The sequence below is a fragment of the Lemur catta genome, chromosome 9 (genome assembly GCF_020740605.2).
Source record: "Lemur catta isolate mLemCat1 chromosome 9, mLemCat1.pri, whole genome shotgun sequence".
In the NCBI taxonomy this organism is placed as follows: Eukaryota; Metazoa; Chordata; class Mammalia; order Primates; family Lemuridae; genus Lemur; species Lemur catta.
Window position 1 is genome coordinate 95,285,290 of NC_059136.1, and position 25,276 is coordinate 95,310,565.

Genomic DNA, 25,276 nt, shown 5'->3' on the forward strand with positions numbered 1-25,276 from the left:
ACCACTTCTCAGGTGGGTTATTCTTAGAGCTTGCTGCCATAACTCACTGCCATTCTTGCTCCCCTCTAACCCTTCCTTTAGGCTGTTTAACGAGAGATTATTCTAAAACAGAAGTTTGATCATTTTGCACATTGCTCACAACTTTTTCAACAGTCCTACCTATGGTTTAAAATCTAAAAAATCCTCAGCAATGAGAGAGGGTATTTAATACTTTCTATTTCCCTTCCTTCCCAGAGCCTGTTATATTTATTACTTTGCTTTATTTGGGATAAAAAAGTGATAAGTCCCTGAGCTATTAATATGCAGAGGGACATACCTCTCAAGGACCAGCAAAGAGAATTCCTAAACAAAAAGAGCTAACCAAGGGTGCAGGGGAGTTCCCAGCCCCTGCTATATGTGTGCAAGAGGCTGACGCTGAGAAGGGCATACAGACCCTTAGCTTCTTCGTAGCCACATTTCTTACGATGGATGCACACAGCACTGCACTGGCATGTTTGGGAGTTTGACAAGAAGAAACTGTCTTTACCATCAAAGAAATTTTATAGATTATCTCTGAGGTATAGACCCAAAATATTTAAATAACATGAGACTGTAACAGTTGCAGTCACTCTATCTTGAAGCAAATGATCACTCTTTCTTTTACAATGCCTAATTGTGTGTTTGCTTAAGAATTTCAGGAACAAGCCTTGAGCAGTTAACTACAGAACCAAGATTGTGGGACCCACTCTCTCCAAGGAAAATCCTGAGCAGTTAATCTTCAGTTCTGTTGTAGTCTATCTGACACCAGTCACACAGTCAGATGGCCCTTTACTGGAGAGAACCAACAGAACAAGGCATGCTGACCTGCATGCAGCCAGCCCCTTTCCCCTTTAATAACCCTTCAGTCAGCCTAAGGAACTTGAGATGGTCTTTGGGACATTAGTCCACCATCTCCTCAGGTTTCTGCCTTTTGAATAATCCTGCTTTTCCTTCCACCAACTGATCTCTCGAGTTTGGCTTTCGAGCAGCACGCAGCAGACCTGAGTTCGGTTACAAGGCTACATTGAAGCAGCATATAAATACACACTTATTAATACAGACGAAGTTTTGCAGGAATTCAGAATAACGCAAAGGTCATGATACAATAAGAATAATTTCAGATAAAACAGATGTTTCAGATAAATGAGGGTTATAAACAGGTGAATGGGAATCTCTTAGATTCTGGGCTTGAAGCCTTCACCTTGAAGTACAGCAGGTCCTCAAACAACATTGTTTCATTCAGTGTTGTTCTGATGACCAAAAATATCAGCTCTGGCTGGGGCCACTATCTGTGTGGAGTTTGCATGTGTTTTCTCTGGGCCTTCCAGTTTCTTCCCACCTAAAGATGCGCACATTGGGTGAATGGGCATGTCTACATGACCCCAACGCGAGCGAGCGTGGGTGTGTGTGAGTGCATCTTGTGATGGGATGGTGTCCGCTCAGCGTGGCTCCTGCTGTGCACACCGAGCTGCTGGGACAGGTTCCGGCCACCTGGGACACTGAATAAGCAAGTTGGAAAAATGAAGGAATGACGAAATTATTGTCAAATAAAAATGTGTAAAGTCCATGATAATAACACAAATACATGACAATAAACGATGCAGTAGAGTCATATAGTAGCTAGTAGCGGGACACAGTAAAAAACATGTGGCAAATGAAACAAACCTGGATTTTAATGAAAAGACCTTGGTTTATGTTCTGGCCTTTCTACTTACTAGGTAGGTATATGGCCTTGGTTTTGTAAAAGTTCCACAAGATGACTTGTGATCTTCAGACTCTCATTTGCAAAATTAGCTCGTAACCTGTCTCGCCAGGTTGAAGAGCACTTTATGTAATAAAATGAGACCAAAACACCTTATGGAAAACAGTTTGTAAACTGTAAATGATTAGACAGAGGAAGTTATTTCCCCATGCAGAACTTTGTAAAGAGTGGGTGGTGATATCCAGGAATATTGTTAAGAGAGCTTCATTTCAGAACATCTGATTTTCCCAGTTGGCAGTAAGAGGGTGGTTCATGTGACTAGGAGTCAGACCACTTCTTTTCAGATCCACGTGCTAGCTATGTGGTATTGGGAATTGCTTATATTCTCAAATACTCAATTTTCTCAATTGGGATAATACTACTATCTACCTTGTTATAGTGTAAACATTAAAAGTGATAATGTATACCACTGAGTGCTCAATAAATGTTTATTGTTATTAGTAAAAATAGTCTCAAAATTAATCACAGAGATTAGAGAACAGAATTCTTAACTATTATTTGGGATTGTTTATAGTTCCTCACTCTCCAACATCCTCCTAGAGACTGTAAAAGGGAAACTTCAGCCAAATGCTCAGTTATTTACTACCAGAAAGAGAAATTCTATTCCAAATCCCTGACTCCTACTCTACTTGGGTGAGCTGACCAGGACTCTCTGGGCAGACACACAACAGCCTCCTTTGCCTCTCTTTCCCTTAGCCAATCTGAGGTAGCTTCTCCTGCTTCCTCTCTTCTGGGCCCCTCCTTGAATTCTCTAGCTCATCAGTTAAGGAGTTCATAAACAAAAGACAAAACTTCTCATTGCAAAAGAAAGAAACCTCCAAAGTCTTTGAATCCCAAAGCTATACTCTAAGCTCTCTCTCCTAATCATCCCATCACCCCAAGAAAGATCTCCAGTGCTTCTAGTCTCCTGGTCTCCTATATCCCTGTATAATCCCTTCATGCTTTCCCTAAGATGGCTCCGATTCTGGTCCTTTATGGCTCAGGCAAGAATATATAAGTAAAATGGTGTCCATTCCTCTCTAAACTGTAGGAACTGGCACGATCCCAACTCTTTTTCAAGACTTTACCTCTTCTTTTATGTCCTTCCTTTAGTCCTCTCCTGTCCTCAGTGCCTAACTTTTCTGTCAACTAACACAACCAACGGAGCAAGGATCATGTCCAGGTGGGCTGGAAGGAGGGCCATGACTGTGGCCGGAACACTCAGGGTCATGAGGACAGAGTGAGCCAGCTGCCCTCTGCCCTGGCCTGGCTCCACATTTTTCCTGCCTGTTAGGATTGAGACTAAATGTAATTAATAACCAACAACAATTGCCACCATCTATATTTCTATTTTACTTTGTTTTACAAAACAATCTCCATATTTGTATTTAATCCTAAATTTACTTTTCTTAAAATTTTTTAATGTTTAAATTTTTTTTTTTTTTGTAGAGACAGGGTCTCGCTATGTTGTCCAGGCTGGTGTTGAACTCCTGGCCTCAAACAATCCTCCTGCCTTGGCCTCCCAAACTGCTGGAATTACCGGTGTGAGCCACTGTGCCCAGCCTTATTTAATCTTATCTTTTTTTGGAGTAGAAATTATATACAACCAAAGTCAATATTTTCTGAGAGCTACACATGTGGCCCAGTGCCTGCTGGACACTATATAAGATAAACACTGGATAATAAGAAAAAGCATATATTAGGATGAGAAAGGTTGAGAAAAATGCTTTTAGAGATCTTACTCTGAAATGTTATAAACCTTTGTTTTATAAAACAAAGGAATTTGTAATACTGCTATTCTCATTATATATTCAATTTATACAAAGATTTCTCTAAAAAGTAAACACAAATAGTCACCAAAACATTTGCTGAACATAAAGCATTTACAGTACTCTACAAGATCTGGGGGGGGGAGGAGTGAGTTCTGATGTCAGTCATTAGTATTTCTTTTTATGGAGACAGAAATATGAAAATATAATAAGCTTTAAATGTGTTCTCAGAGAACACTTCAAGTGTTCTTGAAAATCAGATACAAAGTCAAAGCCTGACTCTAAGTCTCCTTATTTCTCATTCTGTGCCTTGTGATGATACCCTATTTGTTACAAGGACTGTACAGGGGGATCAATTATGGTATTTACAATTGACTGAGGAACTATCAAATGCATGAATTTATCTTTGGTTCAAATAAGCTGGCACAACTTTTAGAATGTTTCTCTAAACTGCTGGAGTCCTTTGAGATTAAACATTTGACTGGAGATTTTGTAAGAAGAAGCTGGTGCTTCCTGCTGTTCATTGAACTAGAAAATCCTCAACAACAAACTATTTTTCTTACTGCATTTCAGAACTTGCTTTTTCCGTTCTGTGGTTCTTTCTAGAACCCTCAACTGAAGAAGTAACTGAAAATAAAAAAGGAACTGAAAATATTTACAAGATACTTTAAAACTTAAAAAAAACAAAAAGCCATTTCTTACTTAGTTTAGCTAATCTCAAGACTGGCTGGAGCTCATTTCAAGTAGGTTATTTTAAGTAGTGGTAGGTTAAAAATAATAACAAATTCACCGAAACCTACAACACACTTCAATTCAAAGGCTCAGCAGAATCAAGAAGGCCCAGAGAGTTCAGAGTTCCTATTCCACGTGACTCAATGTATCCAGTTAATGTATAGCACGTGCCGCAGAGGCAGCCTAGACACTGGAGAAAGCACGAGGTGAGGAGCAAGGAGAAGGGGCCCCGGCCTTATCTTACTACTGACTGTGTGTGAGGAGGCCAAGCCTCTGAAACTCTCCGGGCTATTTATTTTCTTCTTTTCTTTTGGTCAAAGAAATTCCAGCCCATATATTTGGAAACTAATTATGGTTTTAAGTCTGGTTATGAAAATAAATAAAACATAAAATTACTTTAAAAAGATGAATACTGCATTATTTTTTCAATTATATACCATCTTGAGATAAAATATAAGAAACACTAAAAAGACTGAAAAGTAGGTGTAATATAAAGTAAGAGGGTAAAAGGAAGAGGGTGAAAGTGTTCTAAAATCCTTATCTTTTTAAAAATTTCAATACATTTAGGGGGCACAAGTGTTTTTTGTCACATGGGTGAATTATTTAATGAAGTCAGGGCTTTTAGTGCACCTGTCACCAGAATAGCATACATTGTATCTGATAGGTAGATTTTTATCCTTCACCTGCCTTCCACCCTGTCCCCTTCTTAGTTCTCAATGTCCATCACACCACTTTATGACCATATATACCCCTTGTGTAGCTCTCACTTATAAGAGAGAACATGTAGTATTTGTTATTCCATTCCTGAGATACTCCATTTTGGATAATAGTCTCCAGTTCCATCGAAGTTGATGTCAAAGACATTCTTTCATTCCTTTTTATGGCTGAGTAATACTCTGTGGTATATACATACCACATTTTCTTTATCCACACATCAGCTGATGGGCACTTAGGTTGATTCCATATCTTTACAATCATGAATTGTGCTGTGGTAAACATTTGGGTGCAGGTGTCTTTTTAATAAAATGACTTCTTTTGCTTTGGGTAGATACCCAGTAGTGGGACTGCTGGATCAAATGGTAGGTCTACTTTTAGTTCTTTGAGGAGTCTCCATGCTGTTCTCCATAGAGGATGTGAAAGTTTACATTCCCACCAACAGTGTATAAGTGTTCCTTTTTCACTGCATCCACACCAACATGTATTGTTTTTTGACCTTTAAAAAATGGCTGTTCTGACAGGTAAAGTGGCATCTCATTGTGGTTTTAATTTGCATTTCCTTGATGATTAGTGATGTTGACCATATTTTCATATGTTTTTTGGCTATTTGTCCATCATCTTTTGAAAGAAAATCTGTTTATGTCTTTTGCCCACTTTTTGATGGGTTTATTTGCGTTTTTCTTGCTGACTTATTTGCATTCTTTATAGATTCTGGATATGAGTCCTTGTCAGGTGTATAGTTTGTGAATATTTTCTCCCATTCTGTAGATGGTCTATTTACACTGTTGATTATTTCATTTGCTGTGCAGACACATTTTAGTTTAATTAAGTCCCATTTATTTATTTTTGTTGTTGCTGTATTTGCCTTTGAGATCTTAGTCATAAATTCTTTGCTTAGGCCTATGTCTAGAAGAGTTTTTCCTGTTTTCCTTTAGAATTCCTATTCTCCTCTCACTTTCTAGTGGAGGTCAAACAATAAACAAATATAAAATATCAGATAAGAGGTGTGTTATAAGGAAAATAAGCCATGCTGATGTGATCAAGAGCAACTGGGGGCTCCCTTTAGGTTGTGTGGCAATGGCCACTCTGAGGCAGGAGAAGACGAGTACAGCTCCAGCAGAGTGAGCCAGGGCAGAGTGGTTAGAAAAAAAGTCACAGAGGCGGGCAGAGAGAGATTAAGCAGGGGGAGATATTATCTGACTGATGTTGATAAAAGATCACTCGAGCTGCACCTTGATGCCTGGATACAGGGAGAAAAGAACAGAAGCTGAAAGGTTATTATAGGAGACTTTTGCAGCTGAGAGGAGAGAATAAAATGGCAACTGGGACTAAAGTGATGGTAATAAGATGGAGAAAAAAATAGACAAAATCGAGACATGTTTCAGCAATATAGTCAATAGAGGATTTCCTGGGGGATTGGATTTTGAAGGCAAGGGAAATAAAACAATGTAGGAAAACTTGTAGGGTTCTGGTTTATATAACTAGTTGGATAGTGACACCACCTACTCAGATGAGTAAGACTGAAGGAGAAGCAGGTTGGGTGGGGGAAATCAAGAGTTCTGGTTAAATTTTATTTAATTTTTTCACTTGCTATCCACAATTCTGAGATAATCAGGGTAAGTATTGTTGAGCCCTATTTTACAGTAGGGAAAACTTAAAGAAAAAGTGATTGGATGACTTTCTAGGAATTAAACATCTTTCAAGTCTTTTGACTTCAACTCTAAAGTTTATTACCTCAATTTGAAATAGTCAAAGTCAACTCTAGAGAAGAAACCTAAGATTCAAAAAAAATCATTAGTTTTATGGAACAGCATTTGCTAAAATACATTTCTATCATTCTTTTTTTCAGTATACAAAGTTAATTATTATCTATGTTCAGTTATAGGCATTTTAGTTTGGGCCCAAGCTACCTGTTACTTGGAATCAATTTGGTGACTTGGATTAATATTTTATAACAGTATTTTTGACACTAGACAACATGGTTGGTTAATGTTTATTAATATGGCTGATATTGGAAGTCAGACCTCTGAAAAGGCCCCTAAAGTATGATCAAGGAAAAAAGTTTAAACTCTGAATGATATCACAGATCTACCACTAGACTAACAACTCCACACTGCCAGAGTATGATGAAGGGGGCAGCTGTCCATGTTCAAAATCTAAATGATGTGCAAAAAAGGATTCACCGATTATAACTTGGGACACTAGGACTAACTTCAACAAACACTTGTTAGAAGCACTGGCTTCCCCCAGACAGCGACATCCCATAAGTGCTTTCACTGCTCACCACAAGGTTATTGGTTATAAACAGTTCATCATCATCAAAGGGGGAAACCTTCATGGCCCTAGGTCCTAATAATGACAGACTTCCACATTTTGTCAGTCCACAAGGGGCAGTTTTTGATCATTATAAAACCAACCATTCTCTTTTTTGAAAATGGTATTTTCTTTTGGCTTTCAGGTCAAAGCATCATCTAGTATTATTCTATCTATACTAAAAAAGATCCAAAGCCTTGAGTTTTCCTTTAGCTCTGATACAGAGCTGTCAAATGTGAATACTCTGAAAAATTCAATATGGCTGAGAAAAAAATGCACTGATATTAAGCTTCAAAGCCAAACTTTATGTTGGAAGAGATGAGGAATAGAAAAAAAGGTGAATTTCTAAAAACATTTTTTCATCGAAACATATACTACTTTTCCTTTAAACTAACGAATAAAATGTTTAAGGAAACAGCAGTGTCTTTATCACATAAAATATTCAGCATTTGTTTTAATTTCCTAAATAAATAGAGACAATTTTAGGAATGCCCTCAGTAGAAACTAAGGTTCATTTGCTGAGCTCCCCCTGCTGATTTACAACAGGAAATATTAATTGTTTCACAAGAGAACATTATCATTAAAACTCACTCTTAGTTCCTCAGAAACTTAAAATTCCTGGATTACTTCTAAAAATTTCAGCCAAGTAGTTAAATACATGTCCTAAAAATAGCTGACTGGAACAGACATATGGTGGTACTTACAATGCCTGAATTAGCATATTAGAATTCAACACTGAGGTTATAACTTCTAGGTCAGATTACCCAACCTTTCTGCTCAGAAGCTGAGAGTAAAGGAGAAATCAATTTAGTTCCTTCCATAAATCTTTTGGAAGACAGATGTAAAGAGAGAAAGAGGCATTTTCACTGGGATAAGACAATTAAAATCACAACTCTAAAGAGAACCAACGCGCAATCTGGTTTATAGTCAGGTTAATGGTGAAATGAATTCTTGGAAGACAAGAACTATATCTTAGTCATGCTAGCATACTCAAATATCTAGCAGCATCCTTTCCACATAGTGGCTGCTGTTGCAGTACTTGATAAAATACTTTGAATATGAGTACAATTGTATGCTTTTATGAATCTGTGCTATTATTTATTTTAGCACCAAAGTGAAGGAGAAACCTGATGCTCTCTTCCTGCCTTCCTGACACATCGAAGTATTAAAAAAAAAAATTACCTTGGTCCTAACCTGTCCTGAAATATAATTTGACTAGCACAGTCCATGCAGTATAAGAAAAGGGAAATACTGATTAAAAGGACTATATCTAAGACATAAATATTACTGACTTATGCCACTGAACAAATGAATATGGATAAATAAACTTTGTATTACATAGCGATAAACTTCCAGTGCATCTGTGAAGTACTGAGAGAAAAGATAATGACTTGAGTTTATCAGACAGAAGATGGTAGTCATATATACAGAATTCTTTCTCCATGCCTGCGTAGGAATCCAAGAGATGGGAAAGATCTAGAAGTCTATGTATTCACCAACTGACTCTACCTAAACAAGGTCAAGCAACTTGTGTCTGAAAAATTCCAGCCTACTGAAAGACCATTCAAATACAAGGAAACTATTTCAGCTCTGCAAGTAAACACTTTCCCTCTTACTGAGGAACAAATCATTTTATATATGCAGGTATGCAATATTTTGTCACAATCTGTGAGCATCACTGATAACTGAAATATGGAATCTCCAAATAACATTCTACTCACCATCTGTCCCTGCTCTGCTCTTAAGCATACCTCTCTCTCTACTCTTCAAGATCCTTTTTGTCCACAAGCCTTCCGAGTTCCTCCAGGGAACACACTTATCTTTCTTACTGGAAACTTACTGCTATTAGGGCTTCAACATGGAGTTGGGAATTTAACCATCCTCTAATTACCATATGTTTGTTAATTGATCTTGTTTCTCCACCCAGATTGTACGAAGAGACCAATGTTTACTCTTATTTTGTATCACTGCAGCGGTTAAGGCAAGACCTATGGACAACACATCATTTTCTCTTAGATATAGCATCATCACTCAATAATTCACCCACCCAGCTGTTCCTAGGTTAAAAGTGGCTCTTTGGCATCTCATGTTGATCACCTCTCCCAGAACGATACACAGGCTTACAGAGCTCAAAAGAGTGAATTCATATATTATCTAGTCATTTTCTAAATCCTATAAATTATAAACCCCTGTATACTGTTAACCATGATTAGGTTCATACAAACCTAAGTCATTTTTTCTGGTGTATAAGTGTTACATAAATGACTCAAAGATAGCCCCTGTACATTGGCCCCCATATTGTTTATTTCTTCTTGCAGGCTGAGACTCATTAAGACAAAAGCCCATGGGCACCAAACTCAATTATTTTTTTTATTTCAGCTTATTATGGGAGTACAAAAGCTCAGGTTATATACATTGCCCATGTCCTGCCCATCCCCCTGAGTCAGAGCCTCAAGCGTGTCCGTTCCCCAGACAGTGCGCCTGGCACTCACCATGTAGTCATACCTCAAACTCAAATTTTTGAAAATCTGATAACTTTAAAAATAGCCCAAACAATTTTTACCACAATAAAAACTTAGCGCCAACAAGCAAATCTTTAACCATTGAAAGACTGCCTGTTCTGCAAAACCTACAAAACTTCATTCAGCAGCTTCTACTCATTTGTAGGATAGGGCCTTTACTTATAAGGCCCCAAGCTGCAAGGGCACTTTGGAGTTCTCTGATACATGTCCCTGCTGTGAGCTTGAGGACATCACCTAGACTCCATAGGGAGCCTCCTTGTCCTCCTACCCTTCTGAGTATAGACCTACACTGTAGCCTCTGGACAGACTCTTGCTGGAAGGGACTTTGTCCACATTCAAACTTGTTAAGACATCACCCAATAATACATGTGTGTTGCCGCCTCTGCCTCATGGTCATATCTTTTCCCTTCTGCCGCCAAATGTTCTTAGGGATACCCCTCCACTCTTCAAGATCCTTTTTGTCCACCAGGACAAAACCCCTACAGTAATGCACAATATTCATTTCATGGGATGGTAATAGATTTTACCCGAAAAATATGGTCCCCTGCTGAACTTAGTTTTGGAAATGCCATTAAACAGGTTTCTTTACCACACGGCATCTCAGAGCCTTTACTATATTGATTTGCCTTGTGACTCTCCAAGAGAGCAATGAAAAACTCAATGTTTCAAAAACTCATTTCACCATGGAAACATTTATTGGGGAGCACCTTGTGAAAGCAGGGGCATGGCTGGCTTCTCACACCAGGGAAAGTGGCCTTTGGGATGAGGTGAGTGGGCATTAGTGGGGAAAGATACTTTTCTGTATGTCTCGCATAAATACTGGTTTCTAAATCCCATTCTCCACTAAATTAAACTAGGGCATCTTGAGAAATAGCTGATTCCAGGACTGGAGAAAAGAAATTACAAGATGAGCCTGAAAAATCTTTTGATGTCAGAAAGTAGTCTTCCAAGAATGCATGGTGACATGTCAAAAAGATATAGGAGTTTAATGGGCCAAAGTAAGGATGATCTCAGCTTCAAAATAAATTATGATAAAAACAGATTAACCCATCAAATAAAATAAGAATCTGCAAGTCCATTCTGGTATAAATAAATAAATCAAATTTTTAAGTGGGAAGAAGGGAAAGTTCTACCTTATAGTAAAGATGCCAGTTAATAAATGGAGAAGTGACAATAGAATTAAAAAAATCACCACTTGGCAACCATCATAGTAATAACTGAATCAAGCAACAATCATCAGTGGTAAAATTAGTGGGTGAAAATTTTATGATGAATAAGATATTCATGTAGTCAAAGTATCGTTGGGTATCATGTCAGTTAGTCTCAAATGACACACATATTTTAACAGGTAATAGTAAAATAGATGGAGTATATCCTTCACAACTGGGAAATCTGGGTGAAATTGGAGTTCTTTGTTCCATTCGTATAATTTTTTAGAAATTTAAAATCACTTCACAATAAAAAATAAATTAAGCTGTAGGAAAAGCCCCTTCTTTCACATCACTTGGATGATTTAACTACAGTTCTAGTTGCTCAATTCATTTGCCAAACCAATTAATTAATGTTCTACCCACTTTGCTCTTCACAGAAGCCTTTACCACCAATCAGAGGAATGGATGGTGCTTCCCTTGGTTCCAGGACAGAGTGCCCCCTCCTTGGATGGCTTCTGCTGGGGATGTTTTCATCCACTGGAGAATCACTACCCAGTGATGTTGTTATACCTCTGGAACACTATTGTTACTCAAAGTCCCCAGAGAAAGCACAAGCCATGCTCATATGTAAGTTTTTTCTAAAATGTTCTGAGTTGTCTTTCTCAGTAATTCGCAATTCACAAACATAGGTTATAATTTTACTAAACTCTGCAGGTTCCATGATTTTTGCATCTTCTTAAAAGGTCATTGTTTGTCTCTCCTTTGAACTCTTTCAATACTTCTGAATATAAAAACTTTAAAGTCAACATATGGTTTCCTCCCATTCTACCACATTCTTTCCTCATCTAGCACAATGCAGGGCATATATTAGGGGCTAAGCAGATACTTCTTGACTACTGACTGGAACATATTTACCGGTTCCTGTACTATAAGAATATATTTCACTATATTAGGCAGGTAGTAAGAAAGGCTATAATAAACATTTCAGGAAAATTAACATATTCTTTCTTCATTTACTTTCTACATTTACTTTCTTCATTACACAACCAAAGATACAATAACAAAAACCACAGATAAGATTAAGTAACATTTAAAATGAAATAATGTTTTGCTAGATTCTATCACTGATATTAAAAATTTAAACCTCAAACATTTTAGAATAACATATCATGTACTGTAAAGGAATCAGTGACAGACATAGTATGTTAAGCTAGAGAGCAGAAATGTTCTATGATTCAAACTATGTCATCTGAGTTCTATATTGAAATCTCAAGTCTTCTAAGATTTTAATTACCATCTATTTTTGAAACTAAACTTAAGGCCCAATGATACTCCTTAAGATCTCAGTCTCTGGAGTTCAACATACAACAAGACCATTTACCAAGTAATCTCAAGCAAATTATTTAACTTTATCGAGCCCCACTTTTCTCTTCTATAAAACAGGACATTAATAGTATCTACATCAGAGAGATACTGTTAGGGAGAAATACAATAGTATTTGTAAGGTAGCTAGTATATGTTCACCACTCAACAAACATTATTATCATTATTTCAATGATTAAGTAAAAACAAAAAACAACAACAAAAAAACCAGAATCCCAAAGTTCATACACAGCATGATTCAATTTCATTAAAATGGCAAAATACATATAAATATGCATATACATATATTTATATGTACAATCATACATCATGCATGGCTTAACAACAGGGATACATTGTTATGCAATTTTGCCATTGTGTAAACATCAGCATACACTTAAGCAAGGCTAGATGTTCTAGCCTACTACACACCTAGGCTATATGGAAGACTTTATTGCTTGTAGGCTACAAACCTGTACAGCATGTTACTGTGCTGAATGCTATAGGCAACTGTAATACAATGGTATTTGAGTATCTAAACATATTTAAATAAAAAGGTCCAGCAAAAATATAAAAGATAAAAAATGGTATATCTGTATAGAGCACTTACCGTGGGTGGAGCTTGCAGGACTGGAAGTTGCTCTGGGTGAGTCAGTGAGTGAGTGGTGAGTGAATGTGAAGGCCCAGGACATTACTGGACACTACTGTAGACTTTATAAACACTGTACACTTAGGCTACGCTAAATTTATAAACAATTTTTTCTTCAATAAAAAATTAAACTTAGCTTACTGTAACTTTTTACTTTATAATTTAAATTTTTTAACTTTTTGACTCTTTTATAACAGTTTAAAACACAAGTACACTGTATAGCTGTACAAAAATACTTTCTTTATATCCTTATTCTATAAGCTTTTTTCTATTAAATATTTTTTTTAAACCTTTTTGTTAAAAACTAAGACACAAACACACATATTAGCCTAGGCCTACACAAGGTCAATATCATCAACATCATTGTCTTCCACCTCCACATCTTGTCTTCCTGGCTGGTCTTCAGGGGCAAGACACACATAGAACTGTCATCTCCTATGATAGCACTGCCTTTTTCTGGAATATCTCCTGAAGGACCTATCTGAGGCTGTTTTAAAGTTAATTTCTTTTTAAAAAGTAGAAGGAATACACTCTAAAGTAACCATAAAAGTGTACAGTATAGTAACTATATAAACCAGTAACATAGCTGTTCATTATCAAGTATTATGTACTGTACAAAATTGTATATGCTATACTTTTATACAACTGGCAGTTCAGTAGGTTTGCCTACACCAACATCACCACAAATACGTGAGTAATGTGTTCTGCAATAACATGATGGCTACTAAGCAATAGGAATTTTTCACCTCCATTTTAATCTTATGGGACCACTGCGGTATATGTGGTTTGTCATTGACCAAAAAACATCATTATCTGGTACAGGGATTTATTTTATATTTACATTTTACATACATATTATTGTATATACATATATATACAGAGAGAGAGAGAGAGAGTGCAAGGACATGTGTGAGCACGTGGGAGATTCATAGGAAAAAGATTTGAAGAAAATGAGCCACCAGAGTGGTCATCTAATGATCAGTGAATAACTTGTTTTTGTTCTTATACTTCATTGTATTCTTCAGATTTTCTCCTATGAACACAGATTACAATTGCAAATATAACTGTAAATATGCTATTTAAAAAAATATCTTTCATAAGAATGTACCATATTTGTGTAGAGTGTTATGTCCACAAAAATTTTGTTCATATTATTTACAATATAGATGCTTCCCAACTTACCATGATTCAACTTACAATTTTTCAACTTTATGATAGGTTTATTGGGATGTAACCCCACTGTAAGCTGGGGAGCTCCTTATGACCCACAATGGGATTACAGCTTCTACTGCATGCATATCAACTTCACACCATCATAAAGCTGTAAAAATCTTAAGTCAAACCACTATAAGTAGGGGACCTGGTATTGTGTTGCTAGCATTAAATGCATTTTCAACTGAGGATATTTACAATTTATTAATTATAGGTTCGTTCGGCTATAACCCCACTGTAAGTCAAGTAGCATCTGTAATTAGAAAAATATGTTATTATTCTCATTGCTTTACATAACCTGCTTGCTTCTTTTCATCAGAGAATAACTATGAAACACAAAATAAAAAACATGATTACCTTCTGCAAGTTCCACTCAGGTTGCTCACTAGTTCCATCATGTCCTATCCTTATCTTATATATCTTTCCAGTGTTTCTTAATTCAACCTTAATGAAATGCAAAGAAGAAAAATTATCAGAATGTTTTAAATTAAGCACATTAAAAAATTCTTTCTCTTCTTTATACTAAATGCATTTTTTGCTTCCTGATAGTTGAAAACCTCTCAGGGACCCTTTCAAAGTCCAGAAATGATAGCTCTTAAGAAGCTATCAGTGAATCTCATAGAAACAGAATATGAGAAAGAAATATCATGAGACTTAACTAAAAATATGCAGATGGAGTCAAATGAAAGAATAGGATAAAGAACATACATATGCTCAGTTCTCTGACTACCACACATTTCTCACTAGAAGCCAACACTTTGAGTTCCAACGACAGAAAGAGGAGTTCTTATTTTAAGAAGGGGAAAAAAGCTATTTTCATCAAAGAAAAGCTAAATATAGTAATTTCTACAAGTTTAAGGAAGGTACCTATGAGTCTAGAACTCCCTTCTACTCTGAAAATCCATTCATCTTTGACTCCTAGGCTAAGATACAGATGTTCTAGGTTCAAGGAAGAGAAACAAACCACAGAGTATGCGTGCTTGGTTAATTTTTGACATGGCCCAAGAATATTTGTTAATCTGGGTATCAATGTAAAGAACCAACTTTGGAATCAACTTTGACTCAGCTGGAAGGCAGGCTATTGTAAACTGCATAAAACATGCTATTTCAAATCTCTGGTCCTCAATTTCTTTATCTTTTGAATGGTCGTAATATGGCATAAAATTTTCAGCTCAACTAAATAAATTTTTATTCAAACAATTATCTAGGCATTGTGCAAGATCACAGGTATACAAAGATGAAAATGATGGCATAGTCTCTAACTAGAAGAAATGTATAACTAGCAAGGAAGCTGGATTTATATGCAGATATTTTCATTATAATAAAATACATCCAGGACACTGAACTGTAAGGATTAAAAAATGTAATACACCACCTTATTATTTAATGGCTTACATAATAGCCAATATCATTATTTCTACTACAGGTACCCATCTACCTCTAGCATAGAGGTAGGCACTTGCGTATTATGTTTGACTTGCATCACTGCCTACCCGTGGACTAGACCCTGAAAGAGCTCGGACGATTAGGTGACCCAGAAACCGTCAGAACTCTCCTTCATACCCACTTTCCATGCTTAGAATTCTCTTACTTAAGTGCCTATCGCCACTTTCCCCACTGGACTATAGAGTTATAACAGCCCTGGACCTGTTACAACACCAGGTCAAGAGGGATTGCACTGGCATTGACTGAAAGGAAGGAACAGAAGGATGTTAATCTCCCATAGCCAATTTTGCCCCACTTCCTTATTCCTAGAGCCGGTGTCACAGGCAGAACTCAGAAGCTAGCTCTTCCTTCCAGAGGAAGTAGGAAATTATCCCACAGTTTGGGCCTGGTTTGTGTCTGAAAAGAAAGCCAACCTTTAGATAGTCTTTCATTGTTTCAAGAATCTATTAGCCCTACACTTCCCCTTTCTCCACATTCTAAGTGAAAACAATAAAGGGATATCTGGACAGGTTTTGAGGCATATGTAACTTCATGCCCATCTGCATGTTACTTCAGAACAGAGATACCATGCAGCTCAGTGTCAGCAAGGGGAAAGGACCCGATGTGCACGGTCTCTTCCAATCTGCACAGCAGCCCGATGAAAAGTAAGGCCTTTGTAAGAGTTTACTTTAAAGGATGAAGAAACTCACAGGTTAAGTAATTTGTCTAAGGATACACAGCTGGATACACAGTGAGTTCCAAAAGTAAAACCTGAACCCAATTCTGTTTAATCAGAAATACCACATTGTCCTCAAAAATGGCTATATGCTAACTTCAGGATTGGGAGGAAGAAAAAGAGAATAAAAGACAAATTTAGAAGTGGCAAATGATGCTAGTAAAAAGGAACAAAGGAATCAATGCCCACAGAAGACAGCAAGAGAGTATGAATGAATTGAGTAATCCTAACCTAAGATTCTCAGACTATCAAGAGGCCTAGTCCCACCACTCCTTAACCCTTAGGCCAGTATTTCTCAAACTTTAGTGCACACACAAAGTACCTGGCAATCTTGTTACAATGCAGATTCTCAACCAGTAGATCTGGGGTGGAGACTGAGACTTTGCATGTCTAACAACTTCTCAGGTGACGCCTATGTTGTTGGCCTGGGGTCCCCAAGACTCTAGACTCCTGGGGGCTTCCAGACCTGGCCCTGATCTCCACCACTGAGGTAATATCTTGTAACCATTCACACTTCACAGTAAACGAGAGGGGCTGGTAGAAAACATATCCTGACGCCATTGACTAGGAGAAGGAGAGTACTTGGTGACTGTAAAGATATGCCATCCGTAGAGCACTTTCCATCTACCAGGTACAGGGTACAGCACACACATTCGTAGACTTTCTTTAAACTTCACAGCAAGGCTTTTAAGTGAGTATCAGTACACACTTTGTACTAAGGAGGAAACTGAGGATTAGTGAGGATAAGCAATCTATTTAAGGTCACAGAACTAGTGACAGGTTGATTTGAACTCCAAAGCCTCTGTTCTTAACCAACTTACGACATTTCCTATACACCAATAGGATTCCTTTTTAGGTTATACACATTTTCTCTTTTTGCCTAAGACCACCTTTGAATTTAGAAAGAATGGATATTACTGCTTCCATTCTATACATAAAGATAATGCTGGCCTGAGGGAATTAAGCTATTAAATACATACTTGGAGTATGATACCTAACATATGGGAAGCAAGGACTTTAATCCAGCTCACCCAATTTGCAGTCTAGTGCTATAACTGGGATTCTCAACCTTGGTTACACTTTAGAATCACTTGGGGAGCATCTAAAAACCTCAATGGCCAGGCTGCATCCCAGACAAATTAAACTAGAATTTCTGGAGATAGAATGAGGCATCAGTAGTTTTTAAAGCTCCCCAGGTAATTCCAATGTGCAATCAAGACTGAGAATCTATACCATCCATTCCAAGATTTAACTTTGGGTAAATTTTTCCAGAAGAACACTGATAGGATTCATCAGCACATAAATACATATGCCACAAGGTATATTCTGGGAAATAATAGACTTGTGTGGATTGACATAAGGATCTAACCATACATATGCATTCAGAGTTCTAAATAATCTTCAAATCATTTTTTGAAATACATATGTGTATAAGGCATGACTGCCTATGCATTGAACCAAAGTGCTCTTCCATGACTGCAGATAACTGCTTTTCTTTACTAAAACTTAATTTTTATGATTGCAAAAGTAGAATGACAGGCTAGGTCTGAAGATCTAGAAACCATTCGGGTATTAGTGATTGCCAGGTACTGTAGCCCCAAACAGCCTTGGCTTCCTGGTGACATGAGTTGGCCTCATTCTCTATTTTCTAGTCAGCCTTACGATGCAAAAGGAACACTCTATGGCTGCTGTTTAACAGTACACCAAAGAACCGTATAGCTGTCACCATGTTGTGGGGGAGGGAGTGGAAGGCTGGATTAGTGAAGTGGAATGTAATTGTCCTAATTGAAATTTGGCCAAAGCTCTGAGGAACTAGGAGAGGCAACCAGCCATACTCATGCCTAGCAGCCCAGTATTCTCTGACTACAAGAAATAAAGGAGAGATAAATTAGAATGAGCATAGGCAGAGCTTCAAAACAGCCTGTGAAGATGCCAGGAAAATGATTTCACACCCATACAGCTCAGCTGAGCAACATCTAAAAGTATATGCAAGTAAATGAAAGAAGGGTTTTCATTACCAAAAGAATATAAAGATATGGTTTATAATCTGGTTATAATTTGAGTTGAGGCTGATGGTTTATAGGGCCAGTTGCAAACCAATGGCCTAAACAAACTGTCTTTAAAGAAAGCAATTTTCTTCTACAATTTTCCTTGCTTGTGTACGATATGTGAATAAAAATATTTCCTTTGATTATTACAACATGCATTAAGATAACTAACTTATGGGGATTGTAATAGATCAGAAATTCATTTCATATAGGACAGACAGACACACACACACACACACACTTTTATATTAAAGAAATGGCTTTGAAATGTTCAAAGAAAAATATTACTACCTATTTCATTTACCTGAAACTCATCCTCCTGTTTTGGAAGGAAGAGCTGCTTGGGGCTGTCCTTGCTAAGACTTATTGGTCCACTGACTCCTTCATCTCCATACACCCAGAGCGTGACATTGGCTTGAGTCCCTGTATTTCCCGTCAGCACTACCACCTTCCATTCATCTTCTGACAGAAGAGTCTCACTACTTTGGGAATGTCTGATTTCTTCTATGGGGGACAAAAGGCGTTAGTGGCAGGTCAGATACAACATCAGGCTGACAGAATCCTTTGTCATACTGGAACCAAAGAACATCAAAGCTGAGTGGGGGTGGGGTGACATGAGGTAGGGGTCACTGAACTGTGCGGAAGCCAGGGAGCTGATTTGTGCTTGTCTACTCACAGCAAGGTTCTGGGCAACTGCAACTCAATTACTGAAGTAAACTGAATTAGAGCAACAAACATCTGAAGTGCCTGCCAATCTTTCACTTATCCTCAGTGCTTCAACACAGAAGGGAACACTGGAGTTTGCGGCTCTGTGTCCACAGAGTTTTAATAAAGCCGCCTGCCTGGCTTATAGATTTTATATCTTCTATAACATAAAGTAACCCCAAAAAAGTGGAATTGAAACATCTTTTCAAATGAGATACAAAATGGCAAATTGAGGGCAAAGAAAAACTTTCTGGAAAAAAAAAAATACCCTATTGGAGAGAGCAATAGAAAGGATTGGGAACTAAAGACAGAATTTTCACACATACAAATGGCAAATGGTCCTGAGGTGCTCAGAGCAGTTTTCCAGGAGAACAAGAGATGCACAGCACTGGTATTTCCAAAGGCAGCCTCTAGCAGCCAGTAGTGCCCAAACAGCCACTCCTTGTTTGTAAAGAATGCTGTGAAGTCCCAAACTAGAATGGCCACCTTCTTCACACTCTCTTTAGCCTCTTGCCTCACCTAAGCAGATCACCAGGCCCATGCAGTGCTGAGAGCATCTCCCAAACTACTCTGTATGAGTTCTCTGAAACTGCTACAACTGCACCTTAATTCTTAACTGATATTTCCAAGTACAAATCTTACACACTTAAGATAATGAGGTAAATTTCCTCATGTCAAATGGTTAAAAGGTAGCCAGAACTCATTTCCTTCCTTTGATTCCATGGTTTGAAACTATAAACAGCCATAGGCAGCGCCTATACAAACCCAGCAAATAAGTAGTTATTCCTGCTGAGTTATAATGAGCTAATTTTAAAATAAAAGCTATGCAAAAACTTGTAAATGAAAAAAATGCTATGAAAGAACTTTCATTTATAAAAGTTACTTTCCCTTTACTGTCCTGGGTAATTTCTGTCAATATAACAACAGGCATTTTCCCTTCTATTATAATAATAACTACCACTTATTAAGCTCCTACTATATGCTGGGCTCTGTGTTGAATGTTTCATATGAATTTCTCATTCAATCCTCATTATAAACCCACGAGGTGAGGCAAATTACGACGTCCACGTTAAGATGAGAAAAAGAGGCAGAGAAGTTAAATAATATGCCCAAGTCACATAATAAGTAAACTATAGAATGTTTAACTCCAAAACATCTATACTTAAACAGCTTGATGGGTATTTGATGTTCACCTAAACACAATTCAAAAGGACACAGCAGCAGCAGCGTTGCCAGCAGTTGAGGTTTTCTTTTGTGCTAAGCACTGTCCTATCACTTAACATTCATCATCATGTCACTCTCACTCAAACCTCACACTACTCCTACAAGGTACTGTCCCCTATTAAAAAGGTGGACAAACTGGGACTCAGAGGTTAAGTGACTTGCCCAGAGTTACACAGGCAGTCACAAGAACTAAACTTCAAACCTAAGCAGAGCAAATGTGAATCTCATGCCATTCTGGGTGTAATATCTAAGGTAGCTGACCTGGAAAAGAACACAAAAATTGGTCTAACAAAATTTTATGATACAATCTAATTTTCAAATCTCAAATATTACACGTGGATACCTGACCACCTTGCCTGCTATTTCTACTCAAACATACCTGGAATTTTCTCAGGCTCTACACAATAGTGTAACCAGGTCTCTACACACAAAACTCCACAGAACATTCACAAGTTCCAGAGCGTACGTACATAGAGTACTTTTTAAGATGCTAATAATATACTTCCTTAATATGTTATGAATATCTTAGTCATCTAAAAGGATCACCTTTACTCAGTTCAAAAAAACTTTATTTAGTCCCTATTATTTGCTGGGTACTGTGTTAGGTTCACTGCTCTTTTATAATAATGGAAATTATTAAAAGTTTGAAAGATAGGTAATGCTAGTCTCACTCTAGAGATACAGGCTGTCTAGTGGAGAAGACAGACATATAAATATTTGGATTTCAAATATGCAAATACCTCCATAGAAAACAAAAGAAGTACTGCAAAGTTCAGGTGTAGGAGAGAACAGGGAGTGATTAACTGTGAAGGAGGGGGCAGAGAAGGCTTCATAGAGGGAACCTCAGTGCTGGATATAGGAACTCAGAATTTTGCAGAAAGACAGGAAGGGCATTCCAGAGGGAACAGTGTGCCTAGCATATACACAACTGGAAGCAGTGGACATGCTGGAAGAACTGCAGGTGCCAATGTACAGCTGGACAGAACATCAGACATTATGTGTGAAGAGGGAAGAGGGGAACATGAGATCATGAAAGGCACTGGCAAGCTGGAAGGGAGCTGGCACATCCTTGCGCAGGCAACAGAGAGCCAGTCACAATTTTCAAGTGCAGTGGTGATATGAGCTGAGCGCTAGAAAGATCAGTCTAAAACAGGCTGAACTATAGCAGGGAGAGACTTGAGGCAGGAAGGCCAGTGAACAAACAAGAAACATTGAAAGGTGAACAAGTAAACAAACAAACAAACTCTGGAATGGAGTCATGAGATCACGGTTAATTGGTTTTAGTTTTTTAGGTATCCACACACGAGTGCACACACATCTGTGTGTCTGTGTGTATTTAGCTTGTTTATTTGATTTAATCTGCAAAAAACTTAATGGTTTCTAAGGCCCTTTCTTCCTGCACTAACATTTTCTTACGTCATTTGCACAAACATAACATGTCGTCAGGGTGCACTCATGTTATAAAAATTGATGACTTAATATGATATAATCTATAATACAGAATGAGGTATTAAAGTCTGTGCTGTTATCAATTAAATATGAATACCATCTACTGCTATGATCTTTTGGACATGAACCAAAGTCCATTAGTCTCACACTATAAATTTCTTCATCTGAGAACCATAAAAGCAGTTGCTTTTAGTTGACTAGAAGTTTAAAATACTTTAAGCTAGGAGAATATTTGATGGGGATGCTGGATTAGTCAAAGGACTCCTTCAGGGTCTCCCTGAATAAAATCTATGGTACTTAAAATGTAGTCAGATGACTCAAAATTGTTCTCCCTGGGGTGACTGAACACTTTAATTAAACACCAATCAGATTGACTCACACACACACAAAAATGCTAAGCTACCTTTGTGCTGCTGGTCCTCTGAGGCTCTAGAGGAAGAAAAGTTAGTTACTTACAGAAATAAACAACAAATTAGCTGATTCTAATAGTTCATAGTTGATCATGGTCAGCTTAAGGCATTAATCACCATCAGAGTGTGGCCATAAAAAGGCAACTTGTATAAGCCTTTGTATGCTATTCCAAGATAGCAATTGAGAAAGCTGATTTATACTAAAAGGTAATGAAGCAATTGAAAAAAAATGCCTCTTAACATTTGATAGTACAATATCAGAAAAACAGTGATTGACCATAATTTCAAAAAATATAAAATAATTTGGAAAAATAAGAAGTATTCTCCCCCTTCGTTATCTTGCAATGGAAAAATGTCTATGTCTACACAATTAACATAAATAGTCTTATTTTATTCATAAACTTATCAGTTTTTCAATTTAAGGTATGGTAGGCATTTATACAAAGCACAGGATGCACAAAGCTGGTAGGGATAACTACAACAGAAAGGATCAAATAATCACAGATAAAAATTAAATAGTATCAAAGTAAAAGTCTACATCTTGGTTGAAAACATCAGTTATATATTTTATGCTAAAAGGATATTTGAGTAATCTTAATATAAACCAAGAATGCAATAAAAATGCCTAAAACTGTATTCTAAACCTAGATTGTATTAACTGATGTATAAGGTCCACATAAAAGGAATACTATTATTCTGAACTCTTAAGATTAAATAAGAAGACAGGTCTCTACTTGGAGATTCACATTTTAAGAGAAATATTCATAAGGTAAAGATTCTAAAATCCATATATAGGAAGAAATTATTAAAACAATATATTTCAGGGCCAGGAGCAGTGGCTCATGCCTGTAATTCTAGCACTTTGAGAGGCCAAGGCAGGAGGATCACTTGAGGCCAGGAGTTCGAGACCAGCCTGAGCAACACAGTGAGACCCCATTTCTACAAAACAATGGAAAAAGTAGCCTGGCATTGTGGCACATGCCTCTAGTCCCAGCTACTTAGGAGGCTGAGGCCAGACGACTGCTTGAGCCCAGGAGTTTGAGGCTGCAGTAAACTATGATACTGCCATTGCAGTCTAGCCTGGGTGACAGAGTGAGACCCTATCCCAAAAGACAAAAACAAATAAAAACAATATATTTGACACATAAGAGAATATACTAAAAAGAAATACTAAGAATCCACTTTTGTGTATGTCTATGTGTTTGTGCATATATATTTAATATATGAATAATATACTACAAAGAAATGAGAATATATGAAGAAAAAACAACAAAGGTTATTTTATAATGGTAAATACTGACTTCTTGTGGGCCAAAAGAATTTGAGTAGGTTTTCTGCTCAACATAGACAGGTACTTTCAAGTGATTAGGATTATGTGAAATGGAATGGTTTATTTCTGCACTGTTCATGTGAACTCCTACATTGCTTTTGTCATATGAAAGGTCCTTTCAAATCCTCATTCTATGATACATGAAAACATACACTACCTTCATACCATAATTTACTTAGGCATAAAACAAAAAAACCTACACTTCACTCTAGACGGTGAGTGCTATTTTTTTTATAGTAAAAGGAAGGACACAAAAATCACAGCAGGAAGAATAATTAATATAATCCATTACCTGGTAATTCCATTTATAGGAATCACTCTAATGAAATAATATAAAATATCAATGAGTATCCATTGCATGTTATAGTTAGGGACCAGGTAAATAAGTATGGTGTATCTATACAATGGATTATTGCAGTTATTATTTTATAAAAAGCTATGTAATATTATTAAAAGCACTTTTTTATTATCTTCTATTAACTGAAAAGTAGAGTACAAAATTATATACTCAATGTAATCTATATGTGTGTATATGTACATATACATACAAATATAAATAAATTTTAAAGTGTTCCTTGGGGAGGTAGTAAGATGATACAATTTTAATATTTTCCTTTATGCTTGTGTGTTCTACATTTTTTCAAAATAAATTTAATTTACTGACTACTGCAACTTTTTTGGCCCAGGTTTCTGTGTTTTTCACAGAGTTGGCACCTAAATAGGTTTAAAGAAAGACTATGCTACAGCTGAGACTTTGGCACAGCTTAGGGCTTGCTCAGCAACACTGTTGAGCTCTCCACCCCAGACAGAGGAAGGACGAGTATGACTGCTGCATGGCACTGTTCAAGCGCCCATGCACAGAGACCAGTGACTGGAGGTGAGACTTGAATCACATTTGTCTTCCTGGGTTTTGATTTACTCATTCACAAAAATAAGAGATTACCATAAAGATTTTTAAGGACAGTTTCAGTTCAGAGCATCAAGTCATAAGTCTCTTCTCTTTTTATATTTGGTTTGAACATGTTTAGATGCATTGTTTCCAAACCCCAAATTATGCAAAAGTAATTTATATTTTCAAATAGTTTTTAAAATATGAGCTTTCAAAGTACTTATGAATGAAGTAATATAGTATCTTAGATTTGCTTCAAAGTAATCAAATAGAGGGCAGTATAGGGTGTAGTGTGAAGGACCATAACTCAAACAAGACTAGGCACATACTGGTAATTGTTGAAGCTGGGTCATGGGTACGTGGGGATTCATTGATCCATTCTCTCTGCTTTAGTATATGTTTGAAATTTTCTATAATATAATAAAAAAGTTTCTCTTTAAAAAAAAATGTTTCCTTCCTCAAACATCCCCAGCATAACAAAACTAATATTGTAATTCAATTTTGCCCTAAAGGAAAACCCTGCAAATTTAATGGCACCTTATCTTTATTTACTGCTACAAAAGAACTATTCATTGTACATGTGCCATTTTAAGTTCTAAATCCTCTTGCCCCTTGGATGTAGATAAGAAATGTTCCATCTTTCTTTTTGGTAAATAAGCATTTTAAATGAAGTGAGGACAGGTTTATTCTGTCTATAACTCCTAATCCCTAAAACTATATACACCTTACCCTATCCCCAAAGTGGACTGACAAACATAATTTCATTCTTCAGGAACTGTAGTTGTTTTTAGATGTCTTTAAAAGTAGAAAATAAATTTTCTAATATATTTTTCAACTAACATATTTTAATATAAATGGCTAATATAACCCAAAT

General features: G+C 37.0%; 1 protein-coding gene across 1 annotated transcript in view; it reads right to left on the reverse strand.

Annotated features, from left to right (window-relative positions):
- RP1 (RP1 axonemal microtubule associated) overlaps positions 1-25,276 on the reverse strand; it is a 310,551-nt gene that overhangs the window by 126,507 nt on the left and 158,768 nt on the right. The window contains exons 18-19 of the mRNA XM_045560987.1: positions 18,700-18,899; positions 14,544-14,630 (exon numbers count right to left, since the gene is read on the reverse strand). Coding sequence (XP_045416943.1) covers positions 14,544-14,630; positions 18,700-18,899 — 287 coding nt within the window. The remainder of the gene's footprint in view (positions 1-14,543; positions 14,631-18,699; positions 18,900-25,276) is intronic.